Genomic DNA, 16,940 nt, shown 5'->3' on the forward strand with positions numbered 1-16,940 from the left:
TAAACACAGATGGAAGTGAGATACAACGATGAGAGAGGGAGTTTTTGCTGATGCAGTCAATTACTTCTCATTTGTTACTACTACTACTACTAAACATACAGTACATTTTAATTATAAAGCAGCTTTCTGACAACAAAACGCTACAATACTTTTGAGAAATTAATAATAATAAGAAGAAGAATGCACACGAAAAGCTACATGGATTAAATCAAGGTTAAAAAGATGGGTATTTAATAATTTCCTGAAACATTTAAGATTGAGGCATTCGTGACAGCAGTAGGTAGAGCTTTTCATAATCTACGGCCATAATACATATAAAACGACTTCTGTAAGCAAATGTCTCTGAAGTAGATATGGTAGATATGTAGTATTTTTTAGTGTAGCTACTAGGAGGGTTTTCTTTTGTAAGTGACTGAAATTTGCTAACAGTGTCTCACTCTTATTCCTCATCTTTATGTTATACAGCCTACTTGTGTAATTATAATACTTAGTATATGTGACCCTGGACCACAAAACCAGTCATAAGTAGCACAGATACATTTGTAGTACACATTGTATGAGTCAAAATTATCAATTTTTCTTTTAGGCCAAAAATCATCAGGATATTAAGTAAAGATCATGTTCTGTGAATATATTTTGTGAATTTCCTACGGTAAATACATCAAAACTTACTTTTTGATTAGTAATATGCATTGCTAAGAACTTCGTTTGGACAACTTTATAGGGGATTTTTTCTCTTAATTTTTTTGCACCATCAGATGCTAGATTTTCAAAAAATTGTATCTCGGCCAAATATTGTCCAATATACTGATTGGCTTCATCACTCTGCCTCCTCTCCACCAGTAAGCTGGTGTGTGGTGGGTGCTCTGGCACACTATGCCTGCCGTCGCATCATCCAGGTGGATGTTACACACTGGTGGTGGATGAGGAGATCCCACCTCACATGTAGAAAAGCGCTATATAAATGTAATGAATTATTATTATTATTATTATTATATATCCAAGACATCCTACCGTAAGGCCAATTTACACTGCACAGACAAACAGCAACAAACAAGTTAGCCATTGGATTTAGAATTTTATGAAAAATAACTCTTGTGTTCACACTGCCTTAACAGACACCAACAAATGCTGAATGAACATGTTCAGTCAGGTGTCAATGAACACCAACCAACGGCAACAGACGCTGACAGGGGTAACACACTGATCCAACAAAACCCAACAAACATGTTTCTTGCCGTTTGTCTGTGCGGTGTGAATTGGCCTTTTTTAGTGTACCTACCTTACAAAGTCTTAACAGGAAAGTAGCAACAATTAAATTAATAAATAAAAATAATAAATTAAATAATAGACAGAGCACATGGTTTTCCTTATGCAAGCACACACATGTATGAGTATGTGTTAGGAATCATGCTGGTTTGTCAGAGAGTATGTTTCCATGTCCAAGCACTATCTGTGAGATATACATGTGAGTCTCTCTCTCTCTCTCTCTCTCTCTCTCTCTCTTTCTCTCTCTTTCTCTCTCTCTCCCTCTCTCTCTATCTCTCCATTGCTCAGATCAGCAACTAGCAGCCTAGGAGATACACACTCACTTGTCTCTCAGAGCACCACGCATCATGCTTCCTCCTCTCCTCCTTTCCTCTCTATCCTTTTCCCTTGCTTTTCTTTCAGGTAAGACCCACTTCTGTTTTTTTATCCTGTCTCTTCATCTCTTAACTGTATCTCACATGGCTTTCTCATTCTGAACACAGGTAACCGCATGGCTGTCTGTGGTCTTAGGAGATACTCTTAAGCATTCTTTTCCTCTGCTTGCTACTTTCTCGCTTTCATTCTGTCTTAATGGTGTTTGTGGTGGACGTACAACTGCTCGAAGAATGCGTAAAATACCTGTGCAGATGAATGAGAGAATGAATCATCTGTTGAATGAGCCGCTCAGTTAGTTAATGGGTTGCACTTTTGAAAGAAGCTTTATCAGTACGAGTATGTCGTGAATGGGTTGATATAAATGTGATTGAATGAATATGAATGTGATAAAGAGCTTTTTTCAATGCAAATGAGCTTCAGGCAGCTGGATGTGCCTTTCGGGATCAGACCTTTTAATTAATGTAATTAGAGGTTTTATATTAATGCCTGTCAGTATTATGCTGCTATAATAGAGGTATGATCTTGTGAGATGCTGACAGAACGCTGGTTCTCCTCTTATCTGGCACTTTTGTGAAGGGATAGTCCGCAGAAATGATTTCCACATATGCAGTTTGGTTTAGTTTTAATGTGTTTGATTGCGTCCTGTAAGTGTGAGTTTTCAAAGCAGCCTTTATAGATATGTTGTAATTATTTGGTCTTTTTTTTCAGTATGAGAAGCTCACCTGTTTTAGATCAGATGGTGGACCTAAAAGTATCTCCTAATACAGAAAATGTGTGTGTGAGGGAGAGAGAGACTGAGAGAGAGGGTGTGTTGAATTATTGAGGAGAAGTCAGAAGATTGATGGACGCAGACACACACATGCAAGAACATACACTCTGTGCAAAATTCCCCAAGGTGTTGGAAAGCAACACCATATTTATTCACCTGTCAGGAGATTCTCACGTTTTTATACTCTTGTGATATGACCTGTGGCACCTCCTGTGATTCATAATCTATAGTGTTTTGGGTCATGAACAGACACAAGTATGAATCAAGAATTCAATATTCCCCCAAGGACTGGAGGACGTATGCATCCTTCTGTGACACTCTCACCTCATGCATGGTTCTTGAGGTCCTTCTGTTGGCTTGCAGTGTTTTGTTCTGCTTGTCAAAATGACTCTAATTTATGCCAGAAGGTTGGTGTGTATATCTACAGTACCATATTAGTTATCAGCTGATTTTTTTTTAAATTCTATTGGTATTAGTCAGGATTGAACATTTCATTGTGCACGCATTCAAATTTAGTTTACCTCTGCTGTCGTCAAATAATCACTTAAAGTTAAATCTTCGAAAGCAATAATAATGTAATAACACCGTTAGGCGTTGTTTAGGTTTTAGTTTTTGCATTTATTTAGACAAAATAGTCTAACGTTTTTATACTGCTCATTTATTGGTTATCAGTCATAACATGAAAACCACTAACAGTGTATTTATATTGGCCAGATTTTTAATATCAGTTATGTGTATGCATTCTACCTTGTTCATTTTTCTATTAACAAGATTACGCAGATGTTAATCAATGCTAAATACATTGTAAATGTTTGCTTTTTCTTTGGGGGTTTTGTGACCTTTTCAAACCATTAATTATTAGGGCAGTCTCTCCTCTGAGAACAGGAACTTATGTTCTTTGGTATTTAGAAATCTTGTTTGATGAGGTTATTTCTTACACCTGTCTCCAGAAGAACACGCTCTTAAGTTATGTTTGTATATTGAAGAATGTTTTCTTTAACGGTAGCATCTAACTTTAAATTACTTTGTAACAGAATTAATTAGCCTTGAAGGTAGGATGAATTCTTAATAGATGCCGGTACTAGGGCAAAGAGGAATGAGTCACATAGGTTAGAGGAGCATGAAGTGTTTGTCCATGAGCAGAATGTGGTCTCATGCATTGCATTAAATATAGCAAAAGAAACTGATGAAGATATCGTTTCCAGGTTGAACTCAGCCTCAACCCAGAAATACGCTGAGTTGCGCAATAAAAAGAAAGAAACATTGATTAAAGCAATTCTGTTAAAAGAGATGAATGGAAATATAAAGCTGCTAAATAGAAGCAAAAACAAGTGGTACTCACATTTCCAAGAAGAATGGATTTAGGATTCACAATTTTTTAAGGAACGCATAATGCATGGGTGATATTTATAAAACAATTTTCTCAGCTCTGAGAAATTTTATTTGTGTTTACCAATTGGTAGGCCACAGTAGTGTTTTAGAGTCACCTTGGGGCCAACAGAGTGTTTTCACAATGCGTCATCAATTGTTCATATTGACGGCACTGAATGTAAACAACGCCACTTAACCAAACAAAAGTTGCATATTTGCTGATTATTGCTGCTGAAAATGGTCAATTATTGTCATGTTTTAGGCTGCACTAACCGGTTGGACCAGCATTTGGAGTATTACAGACTGCCAAAAGTTAAATCAAAATCAAAGAGAAGAGTGCAAAAAACTGAGGAACAAAATACGTTTGTGGTTGGCCAAACTGAACAGGTTTTCAGGGCAAGAATCTTGACAACATTTGTATTTGTTCTTATCATTTCCTGTCAGGAAGGTGAAATATTAGGCTAATATCTTAATACTGTTACGTACATAATACATACGTATCTTTACCACCTATTAACTTTAGTTTGTCAATAAATTGTGCCCTTTCCTGCTTACTCAGCCCTTCTCAATATGATTTAGCAGCTTAAGCACATTTATTCAGCAGTTTAGACAGCATAAATGAGCAGAACAACATATTCAGCAGTACATTAACCATGCAATCTATGCATGGTTAATGTACTGCATAGATTGCACGGTTAATGTACTGTTGTTTACATCTGAGTATCTCCAATATGGCCGTGCATCAGGGTAACTGACCAAATTGTGACGTAAGTGCAAACCTCTATATTTGCTGTAGGTCATCTTTTTACTAGGGCTGGGGAAATAAATAGATGCATCGCAAATCAAGAAATGATACTTTATCAATTCAGAGATTTTCTGAATGCATCGCGATTCTCTCTCAAATCGATTTTGAGCTTAGTTTTTAACTGCAGATGGCACTGCGTGCTTTTGAAAAAGTGGTCACACTTTATATTAAGGTTTAGTCCTTGCTTTTAACAAACCATTTACTACAGCTTTTGCCTCAATAAACTCCTAATTTGCTGCTTATTAATACTTAGTAAGGTAGTTGTTAAGTTTAGGTATTAGGTAGGATTAGGAATGTAGAATATGGTCATGCAGAATAGGTGCTTTATAAATACTAATAAACAGCCAATACGTTAATAATAGGCATTCTTATAAATAACTAGTTAATAGTGAGAATTGTTCCCTGTACTATAGTGTTACTGAAAAGCTCTGCTTACTCTGCTTGCTTCCTATTCCTTACACACACTTGAAGCTACAATAATCATTCATAAAGTTTGAAAAGTGTAAAGCGAATCTACAGTGAGCAGTGTTTACATCTCGTGTCATTAAAGCATTATGAGTAGTGTTGCCAAGTCTGTGGTCTTCCTGTGGAATTGAGTTACTTTAACACTGTTGCAACCCCAATGATTGGGCTAGTTTTGAGTAGCAATTGGGTGGGTTTTGTTGGGAAAACCTAGCAACCCTGATTCTGAGGTGTAATTACATTACTCATACGAACACACAAGCGCTCTTCTTTGTAAGCAGTTGAGTGTGCAGTTAAAAACTAGATCAGAGCGCCATCTGCTGTTAAAACCTAAGCTCAGAATCAATTCCAGAGAGAATCGTGATGCATTCAAAATCGATCCATGAATTGCGATGCATCGATTTATCATGACAGTCCTACTTTTTACTTTATTTATTTGGCTCTGAATGGTTTTTACTAGTACATTTAGTCAGCAGTTCTCAATCCTGGTCCTGGGGGCCCCTTCTCTGCACATTTTGCATGTGTACCTTATTTAGCACACCTGATTGAGATCATCAGCTCATTAGGAGAGAGATCCATGAACTAAACTAATGAGCTGATGATCTCAATCAGCTGTGTTAAATAAGCGAGACATGCAAAATGGGACCCCAGGACTGGAATTGAGAACCACTGCCTTAAGTGTACATATCACTACTCTTAGGTCATACTATGAACATCTTAGAGGTAGGTGCAAAGTTGTCTCTTCAAAGATACTGCCCCTGCGACCAACCATTTTTATGACTGTGGGACTAAACAGTTGCACTAAACAAAATTTATCTCCCGTAAGGTGATACATTTCATAGGCTAGAGGTGGTTACTAGACTGCTTGTGTATGTGTGTGTGAGAGGTGGCAAACACACCTTTCAGTGTCAGAGTCTTTTTGTCTCACACATTTTCTTTAGTCATAATCTTGGTGTAATGTTGATAATGCAGATCATCTGTGCATGTGTGAGCAGATGTGTTTGTGTTTCTGTTTGTGTCTAAGAGATTTCAAGAAGAAAACACCTGAGTGTGAATGAAGGTTGAAGTTTTGGAGAGGTGAGCTAATTGGATACTGTGCAGTTCAGGGCAGACAAACTTATCATGTACGTGACTGACTTACCGTCTGATAATGATGGCAGAGCTGTGAGTGTATTGCCAAGGCATTCAGGAGGATTATTCAAGTGTTTACGTGTGTGTGAATGATGGAGAGAGACTGAGGATTTCAGTTGACCCTTAGATTTGATGGGGATGTGTAGAGGTGTCTGTGCTACATGACAGCAGCTCCCCGGGGCTTCACATAGACCAACCACTGCTTTATATTCATCCTGCAGACAGAGAGAGAGAGAGAGAGAGAGAGAGAGACAGAGAGAGTGAGTTCATTGACTAAAACATAGTGTACATGAAAAGCAGAATGAGGAATGCGGGATGGACAGTGACTAAAGGTTTCTGTCAAAGAGTCAAAGAATGAAAGCAAATGAAAATGCCTGTCATTTCTATGACGTCATCAAGACTATTGTCAGGGGGAGACAACGCTGTCCTTTTCCGCCCATGATGAGAACCACTAAGGCCGTATGTTATATCATACTCACTGTGGGCTAAAGGAATCTTAGTCATAAATATTTTATCCCTGACTGTGTACATTTTAACGGTGACCCAGGATCAGAAATGACAGAAAGAAGTGAAGTAATAAATGAAGAGTTGAATATGCAAGTGCACACGACATGCTATTTAAATGTTTTTACAATATTGGAAAGTACTGTTTGTGCAATTAGTATTAATGAAATTGAAATTGCATAAATAACTGCCTCACATCATTAATGCACAATAACACAGACACGATCATGTTCTTCAGTCATGTATTAAAAGAAAATCTGTTATCCTCTAGGTGTCACAGTTTTTCAGTAGAAATATTCCAAATAAACCTGAAGCGCCCATCGCTGTTTAATCTCCCAGTTGCATCAGTGGAAATTTCTCCTCAGTCCAGATGCAAAAAAAAAAAAAACTGTTTGGGTACCCTGCAGAGCGGGGAGAGCTTTCAGAGCTTTTACTTTAGAAGCTTTATAGAAATGCTACATTTATTTTCCTCGTTTGATTCTACTCCAAGACCTTTTTAATTGTATTTTCAATATACTGTAATCCTGGTGCTAGACTTTAGTTGTGTTGCTTTAATATTATTTTTTATTGAAAGCAGCAGATACCGCTGGTTTAAACCCTTTTCAGTTGCAGGGGTTGCATATCTGAGGTTTGAATGTAAAGATTTTATGTCACATATTGAAAATTGATTATAAGGTAAGATTTCATGCTTTTTCAGAACCTTACATTTCCAAGGTGTTACATCACAACTGCAGTGTGCTGGAATGTCATCAGTTTGAGACGTACAATGTGATGCTGTCATGAGGCTGAGAGGTCACGCGAGTGGTGGCAGGGTCGCCATAAACCAACTGAAGTCTTCCATCAGTCACGTGACCTACCTGCATCATGAACTCTGACCTCCAGAAGTGCAACAAAAGGGAGAACAACAACATTCACACACATTTCAGTTGGGCATCATTACTGCATTAAATACACTGGGACAACAAGATATGTTTCGGCTGGGATTTTAACTTTTTTAAATGTGTTTACTTGCCGTTTAAAGATGTGTATACTTATGTATCACTCATATACCATATCAACAAAAAGAAATGCTAGGTTATTTTTTTTTTTTAAACCAGTTGCTGGGTTCAGCCTGTTGGGTCATTTTATTGGGTTATTTTAAATATTTTTACCAAGGTGCTGGGTAGTTTTTCTGCACTCCAAAAAATTACGTTCTTTTTTTTTTTTTTTTTACCCAAATGCTGGGCTCAGCTTGTTGGGTCATTTTATTGGGTTATTTTTAATATGTTTTTCTGTAACTCCGCGCGTAATTTTTACTGCCAATACAAATGATGAATCCCCTCACATACCTACCCAGCACTGGGTCAGTGTAACCCAATGTTGTGTAGTGTGTGGCAAACCGGTTAAAACTGGTTACTTTGTTAGCACTCTTTTTGTGTTTTGTGTCTCAAAGCGAACGACGCGCCGGCGCTGTCATGGATGTTTCACTTTCGCCAAATGAATGCGTGATCATAACTGAAACACAACGCGACTTCGTCATATATAATAAAGTTACAGTGCGCTCCGCTGACTACAATATAACGGGTTGAAAAGGTTTTTTATGTTTTTGAAAATTTTATGATTGTAAAAGACTTGACATTGACTAAAAATGTTATGAACTGCTCTTGTCCTATATGTGTATAAAACAGATTTTAGAGTACATTTTTATTATTTCAAATAAAAAAAACTTAAATAGGTTAACTGACACAGCACTACGTCAAAACAGAAAGAAAGAAAGAAAGAAAGAAAGAAAGAAAAAAAAAAGAAAGAGCAGAGCAGGCAAAACAAGGACAGGGATTCATTCAGTGTAATGTGATGGATGAACCTTTTTTGCTGGTTGGTTGATTGATCAAGTCAGGTCTGTTCGAAATGCGATTATCAGCTGGATTTAATTAATTCTGGAAGACATTTTCACAATTTTTCATGGTAATTGTATTTATTTATGAGTTATTCTGTTTTTGAGCTATTTACATTAGTTTCTCGACAGGAATAAAAAATGTATTTAACAGTCAAAACCTAAACCTATGTCTGAACCGACTTTGGCATCACCTTGTTTCTGTCAATGGATGTGTTTGTGTGTATGTAGATTCTTCGGGTTCTGATATGTGTCCGCTGGGTCAGTTTCCATGTGGGAATCTGTCAGTGTGTTTGCCTCAACCACAGCACTGCAACGGGCAGCAGGACTGTCCTAATGGAGCAGACGAAGAGAACTGCGGTAAGACTCTGGGCAAGAATGCACAAAGACACGTACAATAGATTATATGCAAATGCATGCACACTGCCCTGTTGAAAAAACAGCATATGCTGATTAGGTATGTTTTGATTAGGTATGGACCTGCTTTAAGCTGGCCCTGAGCTGGTTATTAGCTGGTTTTGTGCTGGTTTAAACTGGTCATGTGCTGGTCCTAAGCAATTACTCTCTTAAAAATAAAAGCTCCAAAGGAGTGTTTTTGCCATGATGCCATAGAAGAACCATTTTTGGTTCTTTCAGCGAACAGTTCTTAAAGAACATTTAAAAAATCTAAAGAACCCTTTTCCACTATAAAGAACCTTTTCTGCATTTGAAAGTTTCCATGGATGTTAAAGTTTCTTCATGGAACCGTCAATGCCAATAAAGAACCTTTACTTTGTGTAGCTCCTGCTCAGGCTAATGACCATCTTAAACCAGCTCAAACCAGTTGCCATGCTTCAAAACATACCTAACCAGCATATGCTCTTTTTTTTCCAACAGGGTAATGCAAGTGTGCAGACATTTTCACATTATATTGCCTTAAACACACACATATGCATGCAGAAATATGAATTTTCTAAATACAAATGACATATTAGAATATATGTGTGTTTGTTGTAGTGGATAACAGTGGTTGGCCCCATCTGTTTGATGCCTTCATGAAAACAAGGGTCCAGGAGTCGAAAGAGTGCAGTAAGTTTTCTCATTTGTCCTCCCTTGTTTCTTCTTTCACTTATTCTCCCTTTCTCTGTCTCTATTGTTTTGAACTGTTGTATTTGTGAATTGTTTAAAGGATAAACATGCATAAAGACTACATACACAATCATTAAAGGCGGATTATGTTGTGTTGAATCCAGAAGCACTATGCTTCTCTGCTTTACAAATATGGCAGTGAGGTATAAGTGTGGCTTTCTGTTCACCATTATCATTTATTTTCTAAGATTTATTTATTTTCCAGTGTGGAGCTTTCAATATAATTTGTATCCTACTTCTCTTAGAAACAAGTGACATGAATGTGAGATGGGTTTAATACTTGACAACTCTCGGTTAGATGGAACAGATCCTTTGAATGGGTTTATCAGTAGGTGTTATAAATTGATGCCATCAGTAGGTGTTATTGTGTGGTTTATCACTGGGTGTTATTTGGTATTAGAATTGAGTTTATTTTTTTGCTTTTATCGAAAAGGACAGTCAAAAACGAGAAAGAAAGTAATGTGCACTTACTCTTATTTTAAATCACATTTTATTGAACTGTTTGAAAGGGTCTCTTTGATTCCCTTGAGAACTGTTGTAAAAATTCTAGCGAACACTCTAATTTTATGCTTTTATTCCGTTTGCTTATATTTTAAATTTGTAGAAATTTCTTTCTAAAATAACACTATATGACACATCTCAATTGCTAAAATATAGAAATATGCCTCTTACAGTGCAGCTTCAAGAACTCGTTGAGCTGTTTGTCCCTCTTTCATTTTTGAGTGCCAGAAAGAAGGACACGGACAGGCAATGTGTTTAGTTTGGTGAATATATTGGACACGCTTCATTGTCTCACTTCTGAAGATCAATTTGTTTTCAAAAACGGCAAACAACAAACTGTTTTAAACTGCAACAAACCAATCTGTCACACTTCTGATTTGATTATAAAAACTTCTAAGCAAATTGGCCTAAATTAAAAACTCACCAAAAAGAGATACACTTGCCTGGATGAAAGGCTGGGATGGAAAAATTTAAAGCTTGACATCTCGCAAAGTATTATTTAATGAGTTTTGTTGACGACAATAAACTGTAGCGGAACAGTGAAAAAATTAAAACGTGTTTAACAGAACTGCAGTATAAAGTTAATTTCAACTAAAGCTAGTGGAGGTAAAGAAGTATATGATGCATCACTAATGGCTTTTGAATGTATGTAAATACATACGTAAGTTAATATAGGCCAGGTTTAAAATGCACACCAGAGCTTGGCTATTTGCCATCTTTGCTCCGTCGAGAGTTAGGATCACATATGAGCCGTACGAGTTTGAGCAAAGGGCAAAAGTGATGACCTGTATTCCGTGAAGACCTGCTTCGGCTCTCGGTGAAAAGCAAATACTCATCTTGAGTATCCACTCTTAATGCAAGCGGTGTTACCGCAGTGTAGCGTATGGGAAAGGACAGGGCCTGAGGGTAGAAGAGCCAGGTTCAGGTTGTTTTATTGCGGGAGCAATGCACAAGTTTTGCTCGGGGATCAGTCTGATGATCCGACACACTCTCTCAACAGAATGCAAACAGATTGGGCTAAATGAAGTCACCGGGAAGGTCATACATAGTGATTAGAGCTGTTTACGCCAACTCCATTATGGATGAGAATCAAGACATTTCTGCACAACTTTCTTCCTTAAAAATCAATCTGACTTTCTGTTGACCAGGAAAAGCCATTTAACTCCGAGGTTCTTAGCCCACCTATAAGCTCTATGAAGTTAGCAAAGGGTTTGCTTTCTGTCTACCGCTCAGTTTCTGCCAATTACTTTCAGCTGGCAAGAGGGCTGGTGCAGTGTTAATAGACTGACCTTAGTGGGACAAACTCAAATTCAGATCATTTGAACATTATTACCCAGCAGTGCCGGGGCAGGAGTGAGAGAAAAACGAGAGGAAAGCTTTTAGAGATCGATAGGAGGAGAGGGTGATGGTGGCGACATCTACTTCCAGGGGAAATATACTTATTATTAGCTTGGTGCCTGCCCTCTGCCATCACCTATCACTGATGACACCAGCAGGGCTCTTGAAGATGACACAAACAACTAATTTAATTTTCTAGAACACATGTGACAAACTCAGCTCCTGGAGGGCCACTGTCCTGCCGAGTTTAGCTCCAAACGCTAATTAAACACACCTGCTAATTAAAGTCTAGAAGTGCTAGAAACTTCCAGCAAGGTGTTTGTTATTACTCCGTTATTAGTTACATTTTTATACCATTTTTCTTTATAGCTTTTCTTTATACCCCAGTTTAAAAACCCTTGGTTAATACAGTCATTCAGTAGTATAGCAAAACTGTCATATACTGTAGATGTATAGCAGACTGGGCTTGTCAGAGGCGGATTTTCTAACTGCAGATGTTATGTAGTGCTTAACAGGGTTTTCTCTTTGTTATGCATGTCTCTCCAGAGCTTTGGGCTTAATGGGTAGGGATAGACTGCTGCTGCTTTCTTAAAAAAGCTGTCCTATGTTGGCTGAGAAGGGCTCCCAGGGGGCTGAGCGATTCATAACACTATACTGTAATACTTTGCTGGGAACACATTATAGATGCTGTGTGGCCCATCCACAAGAGCTTTTTTGAGCTTGTTTCAAGTGTACTGTGGAGCAAATATTAAAAGAAACATCCAGTTTATCTGTTTTTGATACATTCTTTCTAATATGCATTTTGAGGAGCCAAGAGTTCTAAAGCATATCGGACTGAAAAAACCTGCAACTTTATTTGTCAACCACAGATGGCGATAGAGAGACCAAAGTTGTGCAGCTTTCATTAAAACCACTCTATTAAGTCTTTATCTTTGTTTGTCTCATGTGTTTTCCATGCACATTGATTTCCAATATCTGATACACAATAAATGTCTGTTTAAAACCAAATACAGACAATAACATTGTTTAAACCTGGGGTTGGGAAACTTTTTTCACCAAAGAGCCCGTTTTATTTTTGGTTAATGCATTTTTCCAAAAAACAAAAACAAAAACACAGGAAAATTATATACCATTATTAAAAACATGTTTTGTTTTCCAGTAGAAAATACTAAATAAGTTTGAATATGGAATTAATTGTGCATGGCTTTCACTGTAACGTTGAGTTACCCATATAAAATAAAAGTGAGGGTTGTTTATGAAGTGTGTAGGCATAATGCAAATGGATTTGGATCTAAATTAGTCTTGTGTTGGTGTTTTAATAGCTATATATATATGAATGTATATACATATGAATGTTTATATGACTGTCAACCAATTGGATGCTACATTTTATTCTTTCCGACAACAAAGCATTTGAAAGCGACAAGCTCGTAATCACGACTTCATAATTGGGAAATAGGAAATTTACGATAGCACGTGAAGGGAGTATTGATGTCTTTCCCCTGTTAAAATAAAATACGTTCAGATGTTCATTCATTTTTTTTTTTTTTTATGCTTTAAGTGAAAAAGAAAAGACAATCGGTTCATGTGTCATTGATCTAATAAGGCAATACAGTGATCTGTCACAACACATTGAAGAGCCACAAAACGGTATTTATTGTTTGAATTTCTTTAAAAATGACACCATTTTAAAGCTGAGACTTTGTTTCATACCAGAAATAACCTGCTCTGTCTTGTCTGTCGGCGTGTTGTCAATTTCCTCTTTGCTCCACAATGTATTTTTTACTGCGTGAGAACATGATGTGTAGTGTGAGAGCGGCATGGTTTGTCGGACATAGCGACAGTAACTAAGGCGGACGGGTTTTGTGAAGGGTCAATTGTTTAGGCGTTAGAAATGATCTTTCCCAGAAATGGCTTATTGCGTTTTTATTTCTTTTTAATATCAAGCACACCTCGTTCTTTACTTTCTCATTCATCCATGTTTCTTTAATAATTTCAAACTGTCCCACCCACTAAAAGCTGCACTGATTATCATAAATAAATAGGTGTGGCAAAACCGAAAGTAGGCCTACGCGATAAAGTTTCCTAATGTCTCTTGGCACAGCAGAGCACCAGTTTCAATAAAAGGATGTTTACATTTGTGCTTCTGTTTTAAAAATGTTTCTTTTCATCATTATCACAAACAAACTACATAGCTTCTTGAATCTGAGTGCTCTGGGTTACTACAATAAAAAATGTGAGTGAACAGGCCATACCTATAAATATACTATTATTCTTAGCTTTTAATTAACTTCGGTAGGTAATACAGCAAGGGAGTTGTAATTGGCTGGGTTTTTTACCCGCAGAAAGCTGAACTAGTGATGTGTCTAATTTTTTCTTGATCATTTCTTGGTAAAGCTTAAGAGACCTGGCGAGCCACATGATTTCTGTCAAAGAGCCAGTATGGTTCCCGAGCCACAGGTTCCCGAACGCTGTGGTCTTATTCAATGTTATAGCACTCCACTTAAGAGGATTGGGATAAAATGAAAACTTTGTCTCCATTTACTTACCCTCATGTTGTTCCAAAGCTGTATGACTTTTCTTTTCTTTTCTAAAAAAAAAACGTAAAAGAACATTTTAACTGTTTTTTGTCCTTGATGAAAGTCAGTGAGGTCCAAAACAACAAAGGGCTCCATTTATTTTCATTGTACAGAAAAAAAGTAAGGAGAAAAGTAAGTACAGATGGTGGTGTTGACAATGGAGAATAGTGGAAATGTTCAGGTTTTGGCTGCCAAAATATTCTCAGTCTTTTATTTATTCTTTGCAGGGCAGATAAAAAAGAGCAAAGATATTTATAGTAGCACAATGTTGCAGACAATAAATGCACAAGGGGAAATAAATATAGATTATACACACAAAGCATAAAGCAGCTAGTGTAACATCCAGTAATGATGACAGAGCAAATTAGTACAGTAAGTTTCACAATCTTGAGGTGGATCCTTGAGATAGATTATAAATTATTAAATGACATGTGGTATGCATGATGCAATGTATGTGCAATATATGGAGTTTGTGCAGGTATGACCAAGCAGGGTCGATAAATTCTGACTGCCTGTGGAAAAAAAATGTTAACAAAGATGTTTCTTAGCCTTGGGTCTGACAGATAAATGGGGTCCTTCCCAATGGTGGAAAGCGGGTCACAGTGATGTACCATACTGGCCAATTCTACTATCCGTTACAAGTCGTTCCTGTCAGCACCAAAACAACTTCCATAGGCCAGATAGTTAGTCTGAACACTCTCTTTCTGTAAAAGCCCTGCGGAGCACCGGTGGGACAAAAAGTTTCTGTGTGGAGTTTGTTGATTAGGGTCTGAGGTAAGATTGTGTTGAAAGCTGAATTGAAATCAGTGCATCCTGACATACGGGTCTTTATTTTCCAGGTGACCGAGTGTGAGATGGATAGGGGTTGTTATGGCATTCTCGGTTGAGCGGTTATAAGCATTCTAGTGAGGGTCCGAAGTAGCTGGGATGGAGGCTTTGATATATGCCCTGACCTGCTGCTCAAAGCACTTCATAGCAATGGAAGTGGGCGACACAGGGGAATGTTAATTCAGGAGACTTTCACTGGAATAATGACGGTAGATTTGAAGCAGGTTTAGGGCAGAAAAGAATGAAGCACTCAAAATCTTGTACCTAAAAAGTACAGATACCCTAAAAAAGTAGCTACTCTGTCAGTATTTCTTTGAAATTTCTGCTTACAGTATGTACATTCAAAAGTTTACTCAAGAGGCAAAAGTACTTGTTCAAGGACTACTATTTAGTTAGTCAATATATCTTCCTGCTCAAAATATTTGAATGTACCTAAAAAATATCTGAATGCGTCTATCTGACAAGGAATGTCAGTCATGCAGATACAGCTCAGTCCAACATTATTATGAGTCAGCACGTGATCAAGTGATCTTTATATATCATGTATTATAAATCAGCAGTCAATGCACACTCTCAAGGAAACATTTTACTTCTGTTTTCTGGTTCATTTTGAAATGGACAAGACCAAACAGCAGTTTGCTCAACTGATCTATCGCAAAGACCCAACCTCCTTCGTTACTGTTGCTATGTCTGACAAGCCATGGCGCTCTCAGGTTCTCATGCAGTGAAAAATACATTGCGGAGCAAAGAGGAAACAGACAGCGCACAGATAGACAAGACAGAGTAGGTCACTTTAGGTATGAAACAACGTCTCAGCTTTCAGATATTGTCATTTTTTAAGAAATTCAAACAATAAATGTGACCCTGGACCACAAAACCAGTCATAAGGGTCAATTTTTCCAAATTGAGATTTCTACATCTGAATAAATAAGCTTTCCATTGATGTATTGTTTGCTATAATAGACCAATATTTGGCCGAGATACAACTATTTGAAAATCTGGAATCTGAGGGTGCAAAAAAATCTAAATATTGAGAAAATCACCTTTAAATTTGTCAAATGAAGCTCTTAGCAATGCATATTGCTATTTAAAAATTAAGTTTTGATATATTTACAGTATGAATTTTACAAAATATCTTATGGAACATGATCTTTACTTAATATCCTAATGATTTTTGCCATAAAACAAAAATCAATAATTTTGACCCATACAATGTTTTTTTGCCTATTGCTACAAATAAACCCCAGCGACTTAAGACTGGTTTTGTGGTCCAGGGTCACAAAAAGGCTGCCGTTTTGTGGCTTTTTAATGTGTCATGACAGATCGCTGTAGTTCAAGTGGCACGTGAACCAATCGTCTCTTTCTCTTTACTAGTTATAGCTTGAAATAAACATGAATGAACATCAGAAAGTATCGTTTCAACCACGGAAAGAGGTACATATGCGCACCATTTTTCAAGTTCAAGTCCACTGATCTACTCTCCTTCTGGTTTGGTTTTCGGACAAAAATGGCAGATTCGCCAACATGATTGTTCAGATCGCCTGTCAATCATACTCCCTGCGATGAGTCAAATTGAGATTCACTCCAACAGTGAGTTGTTAAAGAAGTTCACTTCCTGAATTTACTCACCACCATGTCATCCAAGATGTTCATGTCTTTCTTTCTTCAGTCGCAAAGAAAGAAGTTTTTTTTGAGGAAAACATTCCAGGAATTTTCTTCATATAATGGACTTCAATGGGTTTTCAGTGCAGCTTGAAAAGGTCTCTACACGATCCCAGCCAAGGAATAGGGTCTTATTTAGCGTAACGATTGCAATTTGTACACTTTGAAACCACAAATGGTTGTCTAGCTCTGTGATACTCATGCATGTCTTCAAGAATTACACAATTACGTTGAAAAGGGTCTTATCTAGCATAACAATCTGTCATTTTCTTTAAAAAATTATATACTTTGTAACTACAAATACGCGTATTGCTCTAGCTCTGTGATACGCATGCACATCTTCAT

At 37.3% G+C, this 16,940-nt stretch overlaps 1 protein-coding gene across 1 annotated transcript in view; it reads left to right on the top strand.

The window, feature by feature from the left end:
- The first annotated feature begins 1,565 nt into the window (after positions 1–1,565).
- The window catches only part of rxfp2l (relaxin family peptide receptor 2, like), a 44,258-nt gene continuing 28,883 nt past the window's right edge, over positions 1,566–16,940 (top strand). The window contains exons 1-3 of the mRNA XM_051109504.1: positions 1,566–1,671; positions 8,791–8,919; positions 9,556–9,627. Of these exons, the coding sequence (XP_050965461.1) occupies positions 1,617–1,671; positions 8,791–8,919; positions 9,556–9,627 (256 nt within the window). The 5' untranslated portion in view covers positions 1,566–1,616. The remainder of the gene's footprint in view (positions 1,672–8,790; positions 8,920–9,555; positions 9,628–16,940) is intronic.

Source organism: Labeo rohita, chromosome 5 (genome assembly GCF_022985175.1).
Source record: "Labeo rohita strain BAU-BD-2019 chromosome 5, IGBB_LRoh.1.0, whole genome shotgun sequence".
NCBI classification, from domain to species: domain Eukaryota; kingdom Metazoa; phylum Chordata; class Actinopteri; order Cypriniformes; family Cyprinidae; genus Labeo; species Labeo rohita.